General features: G+C 50.9%; 5 protein-coding genes across 5 annotated transcripts; 4 read left to right on the top strand and 1 right to left on the bottom strand.

The window, feature by feature from the left end:
- Positions 1–565: 565 nt before the first annotated feature.
- erg13 (hydroxymethylglutaryl-CoA synthase) lies at positions 566–2,879 on the bottom strand. Its single transcript, XM_073710196.1, has 3 exons — positions 2,259–2,879; positions 2,102–2,204; positions 566–2,043 (listed from the first exon to the last, which is right to left on the bottom strand). The coding sequence occupies exons 1-3, from the start codon at positions 2,316–2,318 to the stop codon at positions 824–826; spliced, it is 1,383 nt and encodes a 460-aa protein (XP_073574917.1). The 5' UTR covers positions 2,319–2,879; the 3' UTR covers positions 566–823.
- Positions 2,880–5,313: 2,434 nt separating this feature from the next.
- BJY04DRAFT_159981 (M28 family metallopeptidase) lies at positions 5,314–8,441 on the top strand. The gene is made up of 2 exons (XM_073709025.1): positions 5,314–8,064; positions 8,112–8,441. The coding sequence occupies exons 1-2, from the start codon at positions 5,611–5,613 to the stop codon at positions 8,295–8,297; spliced, it is 2,640 nt and encodes an 879-aa protein (XP_073574918.1). The 5' UTR covers positions 5,314–5,610; the 3' UTR covers positions 8,298–8,441.
- Positions 8,442–9,320: 879 nt separating this feature from the next.
- On the top strand, positions 9,321–9,778 carry BJY04DRAFT_214984 (uncharacterized protein; the record flags this gene model as incomplete). Its single annotated transcript, XM_073715364.1, has 3 exons — positions 9,321–9,356; positions 9,402–9,477; positions 9,525–9,778. 3 exons carry the CDS (start codon positions 9,321–9,323, stop codon positions 9,776–9,778), a joined length of 366 nt encoding a protein of 121 aa, XP_073574919.1.
- A 430-nt stretch (positions 9,779–10,208) lies between these two features.
- On the top strand, positions 10,209–14,698 carry BJY04DRAFT_232536 (translation initiation factor 3 subunit CLU1). The gene is made up of 3 exons (XM_073719770.1): positions 10,209–10,692; positions 10,761–10,816; positions 10,875–14,698. The coding sequence occupies exons 1-3, from the start codon at positions 10,590–10,592 to the stop codon at positions 14,481–14,483; spliced, it is 3,768 nt and encodes a 1,255-aa protein (XP_073574920.1). The 5' UTR covers positions 10,209–10,589; the 3' UTR covers positions 14,484–14,698.
- A 460-nt stretch (positions 14,699–15,158) lies between these two features.
- Positions 15,159–18,224, top strand: BJY04DRAFT_160009 (uncharacterized protein). Its single transcript, XM_073709026.1, has 2 exons — positions 15,159–15,221; positions 15,300–18,224. Exon 2 carries the CDS (start codon positions 15,320–15,322, stop codon positions 18,128–18,130), a length of 2,811 nt encoding a protein of 936 aa, XP_073574921.1. The 5' UTR covers positions 15,159–15,221; positions 15,300–15,319; the 3' UTR covers positions 18,131–18,224.
- Positions 18,225–18,630: the final 406 nt, after the last annotated feature.

Genomic DNA, 18,630 nt, shown 5'->3' on the forward strand with positions numbered 1-18,630 from the left:
CGGAGTTGATATGTGACGACCAGGATCCGACAGGGGGTATTGCAAATGCCACGGCAGTCGGGACCTGGAGCAGATCAGTCAGTAGTATATGGGGAAGCTCCAGGCTTCAAGATCCATGGCCCATGACTGTTCTAAGAATACATTGCCAGCGACTAAGGTAGTATCAGTACGCGCCGACAACCCGGGCTAGCTAGGCGCCGGGCTCAGGGATGGGGGTGGAATCGTCGCATCATCGCAATGCAGTGTGGTTTTGACTGATCTGAAACAGCTAAGATAGCACCAGTCAGAGAATGAAGAAAATCCAGCGATTTCATGCTTTCGAAATTGGATGGAGAGGAAATCTGGAGCAGTGGAAAGGGAACACTGAACAGATACAGGTGGAGGAGGTTGCAGGTATGCGCGCACGCGCACGGGATCTCTTCTTTCGTGCAATTGACCAATCCCAGCAGACCTTACGGGAGCCGCAATCAAACCTACATACCTGTACCTACCTGGTGCAGCGTGCGAGTTTGGGTTGGTCCGTAGTATGATTCTACTATCTTTCACAGCAGGACAATAAGAACACCACATATTATCAATATACACTTGATTAGAAGTATTATGCTAGTTCAAAACACGTTTTCTAACTGTCCTCGTGAAATCGGAAGCTTTCCAGCGCCACCTTGTTGCCCAGAGAATATGGAAAAAGAAAAGAAAAAAGAAAAACACTCAATCGTGCCGAGCAAAGAAACATCATGCGACAGGGAATCTAAAGGTCGTATAAAGAAAGGTCCTCTTCGTCAAGGGCCATCAAAAGTAGAAAAAATTATATGCTGATCGTCATTCATGCCTTGACCTCGTACTTGCGACGGAACATCGAATCAATCTCGGTGAGATAGTATGTGCCGGGGAAGAGGGTCTCGGTGTTTCCGGAGGGCTTGAACTCCTTGGCCAAGTGCGCATGCTCGCGGAGATCACACATGGCTTCATAGTCCGTAGGAGTCAAAACGTTGCGGGCATTGAGACGGTTATGCAGGTCGAGCTTCTCGACGATGTATGAGACATCGCCAACGACCTTAGCGCTGAACAGGGAGCTAGCTAGACCACTGCCGTAGGAGAAGAATCCAAGGCGCTTGGGCTGGCTGGGGTCGAAGGTGACGTTGCTGAGCAGAGAGCAGAGACCACCATACACGGTTGCGGTGTACATGTTACCGCAAAGAGTGGCAACATCGAGACCAGGGCGCACACGCTCAGCGAAACGCTTCTTGGTCAGAGCCATGAAGGTCTTCTCAACGTTCTTGTCGGTCAGCGAGGTTTGGTAGTCGAGGTCACGAAGTTCAGGGGCAACTTCAACGAACGCGGGGTGGGTGGGGTTGGCAAGGAAGTCGTTGTAGAGCATGCGAGCATAGGACTTCTGGACAAGCTTGCAGGTGGGAGCGTGGAAAAGTATGTAGTCAAAGCGGTCGAGCGGGGTCTTTGACTCGTCATGAGTGGCACCGTTGGTACCATTCTGGGCCTTCTGCTTCAGAACCTTCTCGCGGGCATCGTAGGCCTTGTAGCAGGCGTCGACAGCCTCGGTGTAGCATCGGAGGGAGAAGTGGCCATCCACAACGGGGTATTCACTAGTAAGGTCGGGCTTGTAGAAGTCGTAGGCGTGGGTGATGTAAGAAGCACGGAGACCGGGCTCGAAGACAATAGGAGCATCAGGGCCAATGAGCATGGCGACACAGCCAGCACCACCAGTAGGACGAGCATTGCCCTTGGCATATAGAGCAATGTCACCGCAGACAACAACAGCATCCCTTCCGTCCCAGGCAGACGACTCAACCCAGTTGATGCTGTTGAAAACAGCGTTGGTTCCTCCATAGCAGGCGTTCACGGTATCAATACCCTCAATGTTGGTGTTTCCATGAGGCGCAAAGAGCTGCATGAGAACGGACTTGACGGACTTGGACTTGTCCAGCAGTGTCTCGGTACCGACCTCTAGACGACCAACTGAGTTGGGGTCGACGTTGTACTTCTTCAGCAGTGAGGAGAGCGTGGTCAGGGCAATGGAGTAGATGTCTAAACGGCAGAAGAAATCAGTACTAGAGAACATGGTGACCCTTGAGTAGAAACACACCCTCACGATCATCGCAGAAGCTCATCTTGGTCTGTCCAAGACCAATTGTGTACTTTCCCTCGCCGACGCCATCGTGCTTCTCGAGGTCCGTCTGGTCGAGACACTACAACGGAATTAATGACTGAATTTTGATTAGGTGAACATAGTGGCAACGTACCTGACGGGGAAAGTAGACCTCAATAGCCTTGATACCAATGTTCTGGGGGCGGGCAGACATAATGGCGGTGTTGGAGGGGGGACGGGTGAGGAGGAGGTATGAAGGCGAAATCAGAATGTCTCGGGGATATGATCAGACAACCACGATATCAGCGGAAATTGAGGGACGAGGGGGGGAAGTGGAAGAGAGGCAAGATTGAGAGAAAAAGGATGGGACTGCTGCTGTAAAGAAACATAGGTGGTCGGCTGTATAAGTAGTCGGATGGCAGCCAGGCCAGAATGTGCAGCGTAGGACCTGTCCCTCTCTGGCCCAGGACCAGGAGAGAAGTGGTTCTTCCGCCCCTCCTCCCTGTCCTGCAGACCCGGGCAGCTTGGGGGTGCACAGCTTGAGGATAGTCCGATATACGCAAGAATGTCAAAGGAAAATGGAGCCCAAATGCAGTCTTGGGCCACTCATCGGCCGTGGAAAGCTCCGCTAGCGGGGCGTTCTAATACTCTTTTTTTTTTTTGCTGAGAAGTTCCGGGGGGCAAAATCCGTGCCTGAGGCTGGTGACCCGGGTGGCTGATGCGCACATCACTCCAACCTTCCCCCTCATGCTTCAGAGCACAAACTATGTAGGTATCTCGTGTTCAATGCTTTGCCAACTGCAATGCAATTGCATCGTAAACAATGTTTCTCGCCTGCAATACTCCGTACTGAACTGCGAACACCTTTGCCCTAGAGCTGCAGGGGATCATCTCACTAATTTCCACAATAGTTGGATCTTGGGAGCTTCTCAAAACTCGAATGGTCCAGGATCTTTTATACGCTGTAAGTCCTGTCCCGACTTCGCTGGAAAGAGCTCGACAACGCAGCAATCTCCCTGAGCTCGAGAGGACGAGGTAGGAAGACTGTTGAATTGTTCTGTCTTCTCACCGACTCTTTGATCTCAATTGTTCCGAACCCCAGATCGATAATAATGTCGCTACAAACTGCTCATACTGTGTGCTGAGTGCTCTTTGTGTATACGTAACGACCACTTTCCATGCTTGTTACATCCTGTCTCCACTACAGTATTCAACTCTAACAAGCCATGGCGGTAGCTGCACCCTCTATCCTCTTGTACAACCCAGCAACAAACTACTCCGATGCCCCGAATCTATACATCGGATCCATGTACGGATAATACTGCCTGCCTGGTGTTTAGCAGCTGTCAGCCGGTGCGGACAATCAACCATGTTCAGCCCGCCACGAAAGATTAGCTGCCAATAATAGGATTATTCTAACGACGAACTGCCTGAGAAAGCACTAATGATCGAGAATACCGTGTAGTTGTGGTCTCGTTGTATCAGTCCACCGAGTCAATCAGTGTGCGGTGTGTTGCAAAAGTAGCGGACACTGCTGCATTTGCGGGAGAAAAACTCGCGATCGGGTTTCACTCGGACAAATGGATATCTGACGCTCTCGTAACTTATGGGCTTTTTTTCCGCGGGAAAACAACAGGTTGAATATTCTAGTCCTTCGTCGTAGCTAGCTATGTGACGCGAGATGGTCCTGTGTGCAGTACTTGAACAAAGTCCTCCTCGAGAGTTGCCTAGGCGACCTTTGCGGTACAGACCCAATGAAAACATCTCAGCCTTCATGAGTTGCATCGCGATAATCTACTACTACCTGCGTTTCAGTTACAGCAAAAACAAGCATACGACAGCAACTGTCATGCGCCAAAGCTCGTCTCCGATAAACAAAAAGCAGGCGATTCTTCACAAGGATCTCGAATCTCGAAGCAGCGAATCCACGCTCGCTTGACCCTGGCACTGCCAGCGAAAGTGGGATATTATCAATCTTATCTTGTGGGTCCCCTCACTGCAGTGCAAGTAGTACTCCCGAGTTCGGAGTCCCAGCTCCGTACACTTACAGGATTATTCACATTAGAAGGTTCGCCAAAACTTAATTCAGGTATCCTGCAGTGCTCAACATTCAGTCTTCCGGCCCTAGTGCATGCCACATGAAGCAGGAGGTAACTTCATCGCTTCTATTCGGTGTGCCGCCGCTATCTCATTACAATGCCTACTTCAAAGTAGATAGTTTTGTAGCACCATATCCCCCACTTGATGCGAGTGTGCAGCCACATCACACCATCTACTTATCGATGGATCCGGCTATGAATGTTGTTCGAATCGACCCTGGAGACCCGCGTCATCGCAGCTATGCCTGGAACTCTGCTTCGGTTTTCTCCCCAGCCGTAGTATATTGAATGTGAATCAGTATTATACTCCGCCCGATTGAGGCTTTTTAACCCTTGTTTGTTTGAGAACGCAAGTTCCTACATCCGAGGTGGCTCAATCAGCAATTATCCTTGCCAAGTCTTTGCATTTGTCGGTTACAAGTGTCGTACGTTGAACTAGTCACCGGGTATACTAACTAGGTACAACGCAGGTGTAAAGCATGTCCACAGATCGTCGCCGAGGCTGAGAGTTTGATTGTCGATGCTGAGAAGCAAATCGGCGGTGCGGCTGCTGAGAAAACCGCTGCGACTGAAGATGCTGAGCATACATATATATATATATTCTACGCAACCCCCCTCCCCCCACTGCCACTCAACTACCTTGACCTACAAAGGTACTTTCCAGCAAGTAATGGAAGCCAAAAAGCCCATGAGCTCCATATTAGTGGAATTTCTATATCTTGATAGTAGCTGATGTTTTGAGGGATTTGGCCATGTAAAGTTGTAAACCCTTGGCGGCCGTTGCATACAGAGGGTCATGTGACTAAAGAGCATTGAGTGGTTGGGGGGACTAGGTCACATGCCAGACCAATGCTATGCAGGATGAATAAGCCTGCGTGATTTATGCTATCCGTTCCGCGGTATCAGCCTTGAAGATCGTTGGAAGCCGACCATGTCCTAATCCTATGATCCCTGCTATCGACCTGAAGTCCGAGGACGATACTACTATTGTACTTCATATCCTGTAGCTTGTTCTTGTATATTGGAGCATTCTCGCCGTTCAGACTATAGGCCTCACTTCGGAATCCTGGCTCCAAACTCTTCTGCCTGGTAATTCAGTGGGTCTGCTCTTATGTCGCCTGCGCCACGCGTGAGTTTCGACTCTTGGACTCTTGGAGAAGGCCAGTGGCTTCGCTCACCCTCTCATCTTACCCCGTAATCTTCTGCCAGTCCACGTCTAGGACGATCCGTTCACTCCTTGTTCTTTAATTTTGACTATTTTCTTATCGCCTTTCGTCGTTCAGTCGTTCCGTGTCAGGGAGAATGCCCATGACCGTCTCTCCTTTCCCCAGATCATGATCCCTTTGCGCCCATCACTTGTCTCTCTGTCTTGCTCACACAGCTTCCCCAAGTCCCGAACCATCCGCCATGACTAGAGATCAGAAATTCGACTATGAAGCTCTCCCAATTCCGTCATACGAAGAAGCAATCGCTGCCCGACCGAGCTCGTCCCGAACTCATCTCGCCGACGATGTAGCCGACGATCAGGAAGGCCAGGCCTTGCTTCAAAATGACCGCGATAACGCTGCCCGCGATGAGCCACAATCTCGGCCGCATGGCTACCATCCCCCAACGGTCGAATCGGCTCGGAATAGTGTGGATGACCTATACTCCTCGCCCCCCGGCTCCGAAAGGGGCTCGCTGGAAGAGTTGCGGGGAGAGCTGAATCAGATGGACGTCGAGGATGCTGGTCAACAGACATCTCGTGGTTCTCGGTTAAGATCTCGATTCTCAAAGCCTTTCAGTAACCTCTCCCGAACACTATCGTCAATCTCATTCAGCCGACTTTTACCCAATTTCAAGTTCACAATCAATCTGAACTCGGCCCGGACGAGCTTCAACTCCAATGGCTGCATCATTCTCCTTCGGCTTTTTGGGCTACTACTTGTAGTCTCGGTCATCTATGTCTTCATTATCTCGGATGTGTTCAACTTCAATTCACGCTTTATGATGGGTCAGACATACAGTGCAGCATCGGTGGAGAATTTTGTACAGGGTCACATCAACGAGACTAATATCGCAGAAAACCTGAGAAGGGTGACGGAGTTCCCGCACATGGCCGGTACGGAAGGAAGCTTCGTGCTTGCGGAATGGATACAGCGGGAATTCGAAGACGCAGGCTTGGAGGGCATTGACATGCAAGAATATCAAGTTTACCTAAACTATCCAAAGGAGGATGGACGGAGAATAGCCATTGTTGACCCTCCAGATCTCAGGTGGGAAGCCATCCTCGAAGAGAAGGACGGGGAAACGCCGGCCTTCCATGGACACTCAAAATCAGGGAACGTTACGGGCCACCTCGTATACGCAAACTACGGCTCCCGGGAAGATTTCCAGTACTTGAAAGACCAAGGTGTCAGGTTGGATGGTTCCATTGCTCTTGTTAGATATTATGGAACCGAAACCGATCGCGCCTTGAAGGTAAAAGCGGCCGAACTTGCTGGAGCTGCAGGCTGTATCATCTACTCTGACCCATCCGATGATGGTTTTGTTCGAGGTGCAGCTTATCCGAAGGGCCGCTTTATGCCGTCAGATGGCGTTCAGAGAGGCGCTGTGAGCTTGATGTCCTGGGTAGTTGGAGATGTTTTGTCTCCCGGATTCGCATCAACCCCGAAAATGAAAACGAGGTTGAGTCTCGACCAGACAACGGGCTTACCGAATATACCCAGCCTCCCTCTAGCGTGGCGCGATGCCCAGAGGCTTCTGCAAGTTCTCGAGGGACACGGCCATGAAGTGCCAGAGAAGTGGGTGGGCGGTGTTCCCAAGGTGAAGCAATGGTGGACAGGCGATGAAAAGTCCCCCGTCATAAATTTAATGAACATACAAGATGAAGTAAACCGGCAGCCTATTTACAACGTTGTTGGAAGAATTTTTGGAATGGAAGAACCCGATAAGAAGATCATTGTGGGCAATCATCGCGACTCGTGGTGCTTGGGAAGCGCAGACCCAGGCAGTGGCACCGCCGTTTTCTTGGAACTTGTTCGCGTGTTTGGTGAGCTTTTGACCTTTGGCTGGCGGCCACTGCGGACCATTGAGTTTGCAAGCTGGGATGCGGAAGAGTACAACCTGATAGGTTCCACTGAGTATGTGGAGGACACGATGGACGATCTCCGTGGCAATGCATATGCGTACATCAACGTTGACGTTGGTGTTAGCGGCACTGAATTTGAAGCATCCGGGTGCCCATCTTACGAGCGCGTTGTCATGCAGGTTCTTGGCCGCATTTCCGACCCTGTGACCAATGAGACCCTTAAAGACATCTGGGAAAGGAAAAACAAGAGGTTTGCTCCTCTTGGAGCTGGAAGCGATTATGTTCCCTTCCAAGATCTTGCGGGTATCTCCAGTGTAGACTTTGGATTTACAGGAGAGCCCTATCCTTATCACAGCTGCCACGAGAACTACGATTGGATGACAAAGTTTGGAGACCCTGGCTTCCAGTATCACAAGATCCTCGGCCAATTTTGGGGATTGCTTCTTCTTCAGTTTGCGGACAATCCAATTCTACCTTTCGACGTGGAGGTATACGCTGAACACTTAGCTCGTTATGTTATTGACCTCGAAAATTACGCGAAGTCCCAGAACGTTCCCATCGACAACAACGTTTCAGGGGGAAGCTCGGTTAATCTGACTCCTCTGTATAACGCTACTACGAAGCTTCGAGAAGACGCAGAACAGTTCCAGCGGTGGCCAAAGCTATGGCATGATGCCGTTTGGGGCGCTGGCGGCTTCGAGAATAACATCATCGCTCTGCAACGCATGTCCCACAACTATCGAATGGCCAAACTAGACGTTAACCTTCTCGACGACAGGTTTGGCGGCGGAGTAAGTCTACCTTATATAATATCTGAGCCTGCAACTGACTTTACAAGATCCCTAACCGCACGCAATTCAAACACGTCGTCTTCGGACCCCAACTCTGGTCCGGCTACGAAGCAGCAATATTTCCTGCTATTCAGGACAGCATCGACACGAAGAACTGGACGCTAACGCAAGAATGGGTGGACCGAATTGCTGACATCATCCTCGATGCAAGCGACAAGTTATTACACGACTGATTGGGCTCTTTCATCAACTCTCGTACATATTATATCTACTTTCTCAGCGACTACTCCTGCATATATATTCCCTTTCTGTTGTCTCAAGTCTCCGCGATGAACTAGACTCACCTACCGACTTTCTTGCTTCTTTTTCGTGGTATATATCACCTTTGTTCTTGCTTTTACTGTTGGCAGTGTACAAGTCCCTCAACCCTACAGATTCTCCTTCGAACTACCTCACGACCCATCCTCGCCTCTATATGATACTACGCAACCTCGCAAAACCACATCATCCAGAATCGTTTGATGGCTTTCCTCCATAATTTCCATGGCCTCTTTCCTTTCTGGAGATTTCGCTCTAAATTTCCTAAAATTTGTCTCAGCTCGTGTCACATACTTTGGGCTTCACTATCTGTTTCAACATATGTATTGTATTTAGCTTGCTCTTATACGATACCACTACCTGGCCGTTTCCGGCTCTACATAGGCTCTGTCTTCAGCTTTTTTGCCTCATCCTCTACTCAAAAGTCCCACGCCGTCCACTTGTCCTGACTACTACTGTCTGTGCCGGATCCATTGTGGGTTCTTAGACGTCCTTCACCTAGAGCCAGATATGCACGGTGAGCCTAGTGACTAGCACAAGCCGGTCAACCTAGTGTAGGGAGGAGATTATCATCATAGTGTTTTCTTCGATACTTAACAGGTGCTGTTTGTCATTTCTTAAAGTGGGATCACGTATCTGTTCAAACTCAGAATATATTTGTTTATTCCCCATCGTCGTGGGCAACATGTCTCTCTCTCTAATGTTGTGAGTCAAGGAACACGCATTGAACAAGCCCAGTGTTGCAACTTGCAGTATTTTTTTCCTTTCCATTACTCACCAGCCTTCCCATCTTCCCACCTCACTTGTCTTCTATCTCACTCTTTTGATATTGCCAGTCTACCCATCTACCACTGAAAAAATCTGACACAAGATCCTTAAAGCACGGATTGACAAAATTCCGGCATACTCCATAAATTGATTGGAATACTGGAGCAAACATGCCTATTACCTGGAACGCCGAGTCCGAAGCGAAAGTAAGTTTCTATAACTCACCTGTTACACATACTTATCTCGCTAAGCTGCTGCTCGGCATCCTTGACCAAGTCAGAGGTACTTCGTTCGACTACCACGCTCTGGCAGCGTTCATGGGACCTGGTATGATAACACCCTCCGCGCCACACGACCTCTACTGACCGTGTCAGATGTCTCTGCTGCTGCTGTGAAGCAGAGAATCTGCAAGATCCGTCGCGAACGCCTTCCTACCAGTAGCTCTGGAAATGCTGGTGATGCTCAAGCTCCTGCATATGGCTCCCCAAAAAAGCGCAAGCAGGCCGGCGGTCCGGAAACTCCGACCAAAAAGGGCAAAGCATACGCTTGTGTTCTCAGCGACGGTGACGCAAATGAGGAACAGAAGGATGGCAAGCCGGTTATCAAAGCAGATGGTATGAAGAAATAGGATTGTGATGTTCTTGCGGAGAACCGGGTGGCCGGAAACGCCAGTCGGGCAACTGAGATTCATCTCGGTATTCCAGCAGTTTGTGATTTAAAAAGACACATGATCTGTCCTGAAGAGAGAAGGAAACACCAGCTATAGGCATGATCTGAACCCGGAGGCTCGCTGTGTTGTTAGGTGCTCCATAGTTAGAAGCCGCCAATCGAGCTCCGCCGGTGCCGAATTCAATGTCACCACTGTCGCGTGAACCTAAAGCATGCCGAAAAGCATAACCCCAGACACGGATAAGGAGTACCATGGGCCATCCGCAAGGTTGGAGTCAAAAAGCAGCAACTCGAAGAGTTGAAGAAAGTGAGAAAGAGGTAGATAGATAGATAGATACATTTCATGGTGAAGTAGTTAGTAGCAGTATCGATGGATAACCAGTCAGTCCCACCGCCCGAAGTTATCCGATTCCGAGGGCACTCATCGATCGGTCTACTTCCTACTACTGGTACTCTCCCTTCCGCGAAATTTTTGAATCATCTCTTGCTTCCTCCTCCACCTTCTACTACTAGCTCTCCCTCTCTCAATTCCTTTTTACATCTGGGGTTTGGATAGGTGCTTGCTTAGCTCAATTGCTTGTATATTATCTTATCTTTTTAATCCCCCTCCCTCTTCTTTTTTTCTTTTTTGTGACTCTCCGTTCTCGCTATACATACCTCTCCGAAATTTTTTTCTCGTTTCTCCGTTTCCCGGGACTTTTTACCTGCCCACCTCCACAGCCGGCTGCCACCTCTTTTCACCTCTGTCTTACGCTTGAATTATTCGCAAAATGGCACAGACCAACGGTGAACTCGAGCACTCGAAAGAGACTCCCGAGCAGCTCACCAATGGCGACGACAACCAGGAGGTTAATGAGGAAGATGGCGCTGGCGGTAGGTGCTCCATGAAGCTTTTACCATCAAAATCTAGCCCTTGACAATGTTTCTGACTTCGAGGCTAGGCCTCTTCCAAATCTCCGTGAAGCTTCCTCATGAGCCCTACAAGATCCAGGTGATGGTACGTATTAGAAAGCGGATCGGAGGCAGCACGCAGGTCCTAATCTTTCTCTCCATAGGTGTCTAGCCAGGAACAAATACAGGATCTTCGCCAGTCCATTGTCGAGCTCCCGTCTACCTTCCAATACTCGTGCTTCCACCTCGAATTCAACGGAAAGCGCATCAACGACTTCGTCGAGATATCCGAGGTTCCCGAATTGCAGGCCGACTCGGAGATTGTCCTGGTGGAGGACCCGTATACTGAGAAGGATGCCCGTATGCACGTTGTTCGCCTCAGGGAGCTGCTCGGTGCTGCAGGCGATCGGATCGACAACCTTCACGGTGTTAGCGCCGGCATGTCGCTACACGACTCAATTACTGCTGAGATCACCGGAGAAGCACCAGAACAGGACCACTCACTGGCCCAATATGAGATCTCAGGCTCTTCTTCCTTGAAGACTATCCTTCCCAGGTCCGAAGCCCCCTCTCCCAAGACCATTAAGTCGATTTCTCTTTCCCCCTGGAACCCCCCGCCGTACCACCTCCGTCAGAAGGGCCACCTGCTGTACCTCCAGGTGACCACAAACGAAGGAGAGCAGTTTCAAATCACCTCCCATGTTTCGGGCTTCTTTGTCAACAAGTGCTCCAACAGCAAATTTGACCCTTTCCCCAAGACAGTTCCCAAGAAGGGCAGCGCGCACTCGCTTCTCAACCTGATCTCTCAGCTCTCTCCTTCGTTCGAGTCTTCTTTTGAGGCTCTGCAGGAGTCCAACAACCAGAAAGACCTCCTCACTACCTTCCCATTCCAGAACGCCATCCCATCTAGCCCCTGGCTTGTTTCGCCTCCATCTTCAAACGCAAACGCTCACCAGGCGGATATCACTCGGTCCCAGGAGAACTACCTCATCTCTGGGGTGGACAATGCGGAAACCCTGCGCGATTGGAACGAGGAATTCCAGACCACCAAGGAACTTCCCCGCGAGACCGTTCAAGACCGCGTCTTCCGTGAGCGTTTGACCTCAAAGCTGTTTGCTGATTACAACGAAGCTGCTGCCCGCGGTGCCGTTTTGGTCGCTAGGGGCGAAGTTGCTCCCCTCAACCCCACGGAAGCCCAGGATGCCCAGATTTTCGTCTACAACAACATCTTCTACTCCTTCGGCGCCGATGGTGTCGGTACTTTTGCCTCTGAGGGTGGCGATGAAGCCGCTCGCGTTGCTGTCGGCAAGGACGTCCTCGGTATCAAGGCTGTCAACCAGCTCGACATCAACGGTCTCTTCACGCCAGGTACCATTGTGGTCGACTACATGGGTAAACGCATTGTTGGACAGAGTATCGTTCCAGGTATCTTCAAGCAGCGTGAGCCTGGCGAGCATCAGATTGACTATGGTGGTGTTGAGGGCAAAGATGTCGTTGCCACTCACTCCGACTTTGTCCCCGTCTTTGAGAAGCTCTCCAAGGCTCTCAGGATCAAGAAGCACGCAGTCTGGGATAAGGAGAATCAGCGTCATGACCTTGAAGGCAGTGTCGAAACCAAGGGTCTTTTGGGAACTGACGGCCGGAAGTACGTCCTTGACCTCTACCGCGTCACCCCGCTTGATGTGGAATGGCAGGAGGAAGAGGGCAGTGACGCGTACCCCCACCACATGGCTGTTCTTCGATTGGAATTGGTAGAGTCTTACTGGAGGCACAAGATGAGCCAGTATGTCAAGGCTGAGGTCGAGCGCCGCCGCAGCGCCAAGGCTGAGGAGACTGCTGAGAAAGAGAAGAACTCTGAGGGTTCTGAGTCAAAAGAGGAGGCCACCGAAGAGAAAAGCGAGGACGCTCTAGACCAGGAGCGTGTTGATATCTCCGGATTTTCTCTTGCTCTCAACCCTGATGTCTTCAGCGGCCAGGTTCCCCAAACTGAAGAGGAGAAAGAGCAATGGGCCCAGGACGAGAAGGAGGTGCGTGAAGCATGCGACTTCCTGCGCTCCAAAGTCATGCCAGAGCTTGTTCAAGATCTGCACGATGGTGATGTCGGCTTCCCCATGGATGGCCAGTCTCTTAGCCAACTTCTGCACAAGCGCGGTATCAACATTCGCTACCTAGGCAAGCTGGCCAAGCTGGCTCAGGAGAAGGGGTCTCGGCTTGATGCGCTTTCAACTCTCCTGGTACAGGAGATGGTTGCCCGTGCCTTTAAACACATTACCAATAAGTATCTGCGCAACGTTCCGGCACCTTTCGCCTCCTCCGCCGTTGCTCACCTGCTAAACTGCTTGCTCGGTGCCGATGTAAACGCTGCGCCCCGCGCTGAGATTGATTCTGCTCTCCGCGAGATCTACCCAGAGGGTGACTTCTCCTTCGAGAAGGTTACTCCTGCAGCTCTCCGGGCTGAAATTGAGAAACAGGTGACTATCAGGTACCACTTCACCCTGGAGTCTGAGTGGTTCAACTCTCTGCGCCACCTTCAGCTTCTTCGTGACGTCGCTATCAAGCTTGGTATCCAGCTTGGCGCTCGCGACTTTGCTTTCACCAAGGCTGAGGCTGAAGCTCTCAAGAAGGCCTTGCCTGTTACCAACGGCGCCAACGGCGCAGGGCAGGAAGAGGGCAAGAAAAAGAAGAAGAAGGGTGGTGACTCCGGTTCTCCTGCCCGTGCTGCTGCTCAAGAGCAACCACTTGTGACCATCGTGCCCGATGATATCGTCAACATCGTCCCTCTGGTTAAGGATGCCTCTCCCCGGAGCTCGCTTGCTGAGGAAGCCCTCGAAGCCGGCCGTATCTCTCTTATGCAGAACCAGAAGCAACTCGGCCAAGAGCTCATCCTTGAGTCTCTGTCTCTTCACGAGCAAATTTACGGTATCCTTCACCCTGAGGTCGCCAAGTTGTACCACCAATTGTCTATGCTCTACTACCAGACAGATGAGAAGGATGCCGCTGTCGAGCTGGCTCGGAAGGCGGTCATTGTCACCGAACGCACTCTCGGTGTTGACTCCGCCGACACTATTCTGAGCTACCTCAACCTTAGTCTTTTTGAGCACGCCTCCGGTAACACCAAGACTGCGCTGGTGTATATCAAGCACGCCATGGATCTGTGGAAGATCATCTACGGCTCAAACCACCCAGATTCGATCACCACCATGAACAACGCCGCCGTCATGCTCCAGCACTTGAAGCAGTATTCTGACTCCAGGAAATGGTTCGAGGCATCTTTGTCCGTCTGCGAGTCGCTCTTTGGCAAGCAGTCTATCAACACCGCCACAATCTTGTTCCAGCTTGCACAAGCCTTGGCTCTTGACCAAGACTCGAAGGGCGCTGTTGCCAAGATGCGTGATGCCTACAACATCTTCCTCAGCCAGCTCGGACCCGAAGATCGCAACACCAAGGAGGCCGAGACTTGGCTTGAGCAGCTCACGCAGAATGCCGTTTCCATCGCCAAGCACGCAAAAGATATTCAGGCCCGTCGTCTGCGCCGTATCAACATGAACACTCGGTCCCTGGGCACGAAGGTCCAGCCCCAGGTTGGCCAGTCTGCAGCGGAGGTTGCTGTTCCAAAAGATGCCACCAATGCTTCCATGGACTCTCGAAGCATCGATGAGCTGTTGAAATTTATTGAGGGCGGTGACACCGGCTCCTCTTCTCGCACAAACCAGAAGAAGCGTGCTGCTGCCAGCAACCCCAAGCTTCGTGGCTCGAAGAAGTCGTCCGCTTAAACTTTCGCAACTATTTCTGTTCGACTAAAACAAAATCTGGGTGTTGTCTTTTTCTTTGACCTTTACATATCTCAACGGCCACCTACTTTTCTCGAGCCCAGTATCTATAGGGCTGATGCGTTGGATGAGCGAAATTTCTTGGATATCATTTTCAACTGTTTTTTCTTTCATTTTTCTCCGTATTCCTCAAATCTCTACTCTTGTTTTATGATTGGGTGGTCTTGATATTTGGCATGGATTGTTCATGGCAGGCAGTGCATAGCAGGCAAGTTCGGGCGGTTTGCATGCTGTACTGGTATAGCCTGTTCTTGTATATTATATATGACTTACAACTAACTCACTCATGCAATGAATGACCTCCATAGACATGCATGCTAGTGTACTCGATGTCGATGTCTGTCTGTGACTCTGTGACGGTGGCTGATTCATCATGGGACTAAACCTTTTCCGGTTACGGGCTCGTTCCCTCCCCATGTTTACATTTTTGGCCCTCGGTCCAATGCCCGCTCGCTCTCTTTGTTCACCTAACTCCAGTCCTCCTCTTCAGTTTATATTAGGCCGATATTGGCTCCTTGGAAGCATTGTATCTTGAGCAGAAATTATTGGAGTTGTATATCTTCCTTTTGTTTGCATTTACCGTCTATTTTGGTGACAGTTTTGGTACGCCTACGCTAAAGCTCGTCGTCGCAAGCCGAATCATGAGATGGACGACCGATGAAATCCACCAAGCAGATACATGTATGACTCTTGATCTCTGATTACTTTACTAGAGGAAGTATGCGAAGCTAATCATATATCTCTTTTCCGGTTTTGCAGATTGAAATACCCGGCGCAGCATGGAAGACATCCGACCGACTGCGAAATGGGCGAATCGCATGTTGCGCCCTTTAACGGCCATATACTACCGACTAGAAAAGCATCATGAAATAGTAACGAGTGTATTGCTCTCAAAAGCAAAGGAGAAGGAGAAGATTGATGCCACCCCTACCGCTGAGCAGCAACCCACGCGTCTCACCTCAAAATTAGACCAAGGGTGTAGCCACCTAGATGACGAAGAACCGAACGACCCGGCATGGATCCCAGGAAAACTCGACAAGCGAAAAATACGGCATAACTATTCGACCCGTGGGCGAGGAAACCATAATGGCCCGCGGAGGCGCAGTCGATTGTTGATTCGAAGTCCGGAAATACCCAGGACGCTTCCTGGAGCAATCGAGATCGCGACACCGTTGATTACTGGGAAGATTCGAGGTCCGTTTGCTGAGCTTTCGCCTTCGTCAAGAATGCAGCCTCGTCAAGGTCATCTCGCTGGGGCCTCAAACTCGAACTCGAACTTGGAACAACGGAAAACCGGGCGGGCGAATAATAGCAGCTTTCCACCGTACCAAGGTTCTTGGAAGGAGGTTTTAGATCTATCTGGAGACCCGGGCCTGGTTGATATTGCTCATTCATTAGACCGCATCTTCTTGAAGTTTTTGAGGAACACTAGGGTGGTGCCAAAAGATCGTGCGGATGGACAACGAGGAGCTCGGCCTTTGTTGTCAACGGCCGTACGGCGTCTTCCGGATTTCATTGCAGAGGAGCAAATACTACAGGATGAGGCGGACAGAGGTTCTAAGGTGGATATGTGCGATGCGTACTTCACAGAGCTGGAGGCATTCTATGCGCCTGGCGGCCATGGCTGGCAACCACTTCGTGAAGCTGTGCGTGCGCAGGGGATCTATCTGGTGTCTCGAATAATGCAGAACAGCTGGATAACGCCTTTGGCGGCTTGTCGGCTGCTAGAGGAATGCTCTTCGCACAAAGAACTTGACGCGTTTGAGGCCTTACAGACCAGAGTTCTTGCGAGTGTCAATGCGTACCACCACCCCACGACATTTGAATCAACACGGTCACCAGGCGCAAGCGACGACCCTATTCAATTACTAGGCACATACTATTTACGACATCCCCAACGACATTCATATGTCTTTGACGAGTTGACTAGACTCTTGATTCGCGGCACTATCCTACCAGAGTGGATGGTGACGACATTGTGGAAGAAATGCGTGGACGGGGCGATTAAGTCGGTGTCGACGGAGGATCGCAACTATGCTACCGCCAAAGGCCTGATTGAGGCTATAATCCTTTCAGCGGCAGGTATCTTTTCGTGTGGACACAAGCTGCGTTCGTTGAAAAGGAAACGTGGCCGACCCTCTCGTGTCGCGCGTCCCCGAGAAACTCGGGCATCCACCACGCAAACAGTAGGGCTGACGACAGGGAAAAACCCATGCCCCATCCCCATTCAAGATGCCCTCAGCAACCTCATATCCAGCCTTCTAACCGCTCTATGTGGGATGTGCATTGCACGGTCGCAAGATGCCGATTTTAGCAAGAGGTCAGCCGGATTGAATGCGCGAGAGATGGTCCATCATCTAGCCTTTACAGTTCAGCGGGATATTGGAGACAGGCCAGTATCAGTTATTTCAACCGACCCCGCCGTCCATTTGCTGCGACGGGGGTACGTACTGCTGGCGGACTGCACGCTCCAGTGTGGGGGAAGCGTCACACCGGACATCATCTACCACTCCGATCCTGTGTCAAAGCGAAAGATTGAGGCGTTTTTTCGAGAGTTAGCATCCCGACAGGAAGTGGACAGGGAGCTAGCACGGCTCGTTTCCCAGGTGTTTCACCATTCTGGCCACTCCTACGACCGTGGCCCTTCCCGTACGCCTCGAGAGATACGGGCCAGGGTTTCCCGACTTGCTCGGATGACTAGCACTACCGGGGTTGCTATACTGCTGGGCAGAGTTGCAGCGGAAGCTGCCATGGAGCTTGCGGAGAAGAGCCTGGACCCGGACGACCACGCTTGGGCTGTTGAGATTCAAGAAACAGCGGCGTCGTCTCAGCAGGATGAAGATTCTTCGCCTTTCTCCAGCCATCAACACTCCAGCCTGTATCGATGGGAGGATAGTATAGGCGAGTGGGTAGCAAAGACACCAGCGGTTAAACCCCGACCCATCACGGCTCATCTCGCTGCAAAACAACCAGTCAATAGGAAAGGCCGGCCACGGGTTATTGCTGATTCTACGAGTAGCTCCTCTATCAGCTCAATCTGCTCGGAAGAAAGTAACTCGAGCGTCACATCATCTGCGCCATCAGTGTCGAGAAAACGTGCTTGTGCGAGTCAAGATTCTAGTGCCCGGCCATTCAAGAAAAGTTACCACACGCGATCGGTGGAGCGAGTGGAGAGCAAAGAAAGCGCTTGGGCAGACTTCCCCGACCGTCCACCATGTGAGCCTTCATCTGAGGCAACCCACGTTCCGGTAGCCGCCCGTACCAGGACTGGTCTCAGGGACGTGCTGCGGAAGACAGCAGTGGGTCAGGGCAATGCCAGGCAAGGAGATGTCCCGCTGGGGTCAATGTCGACGATTGAGGTTGTTATCATGAACAAGAGCTCGCAGGGGTCGAGTCAGGCGGCACCGTCCAAACATCATATCAAGCCTATCAAAAGGCGACGGCGTGTTCGTCACTCAGCAATCATGCCCAGGAAGAGTCCCCGGCTTATACGGAGACGACTCTCTGCGCCGGCCCGCGTTTCACGAAGTAGGACAATCATCCCGTGTTCGCAGGATGACGACAGCGACGATGAGCTTAGCTTTCTCTGACTGCCTCTTTTTTTTTGTTTAGTTATCCTTTTGTTCAGTTGGTTTTTTGTTTAAGGTTTTGATTTTGTTGTGTTTGAAGGAGTCTGGAGAGAGATTGGTGATTGATGGGGGTCTGGTTCAGCGTGATACCCCGGGAATTTCTTATGATTGGATCGATTTTATTTACCCAGTTGGCATTGACTGACTGTTCATGCATGCTGTAAGATTTTTAGGCGACGTCTCGTATGCAGGTGGCATCTCACATGCCGGGAGTGTTTGAGATGAGCATAATCAAACCGCCACATGTTTTCATCTGGACAGGCCTTGGAGACTTGGACGTCTCCGTATTTAATATAATTCTTCCCGAGGAGGGATATTAAGCCGTGGATGAAGCGAGACCGGTGTTGTCAGTAGATGAGTGATGGGCGTCTCCTGGCGGCAGGCAAATACAGGGGTGGCACACTACATCCATAGTACACACTACACCCACCCTCTTTCATTAAGACAGACAAGATGATTTG

Source organism: Aspergillus karnatakaensis (genome assembly GCF_047715665.1).
Source record: "Aspergillus karnatakaensis strain CBS 102800 unplaced genomic scaffold BJY04scaffold_8, whole genome shotgun sequence".
Lineage (NCBI taxonomy): Eukaryota > Fungi > Ascomycota > Eurotiomycetes > Eurotiales > Aspergillaceae > Aspergillus > Aspergillus karnatakaensis.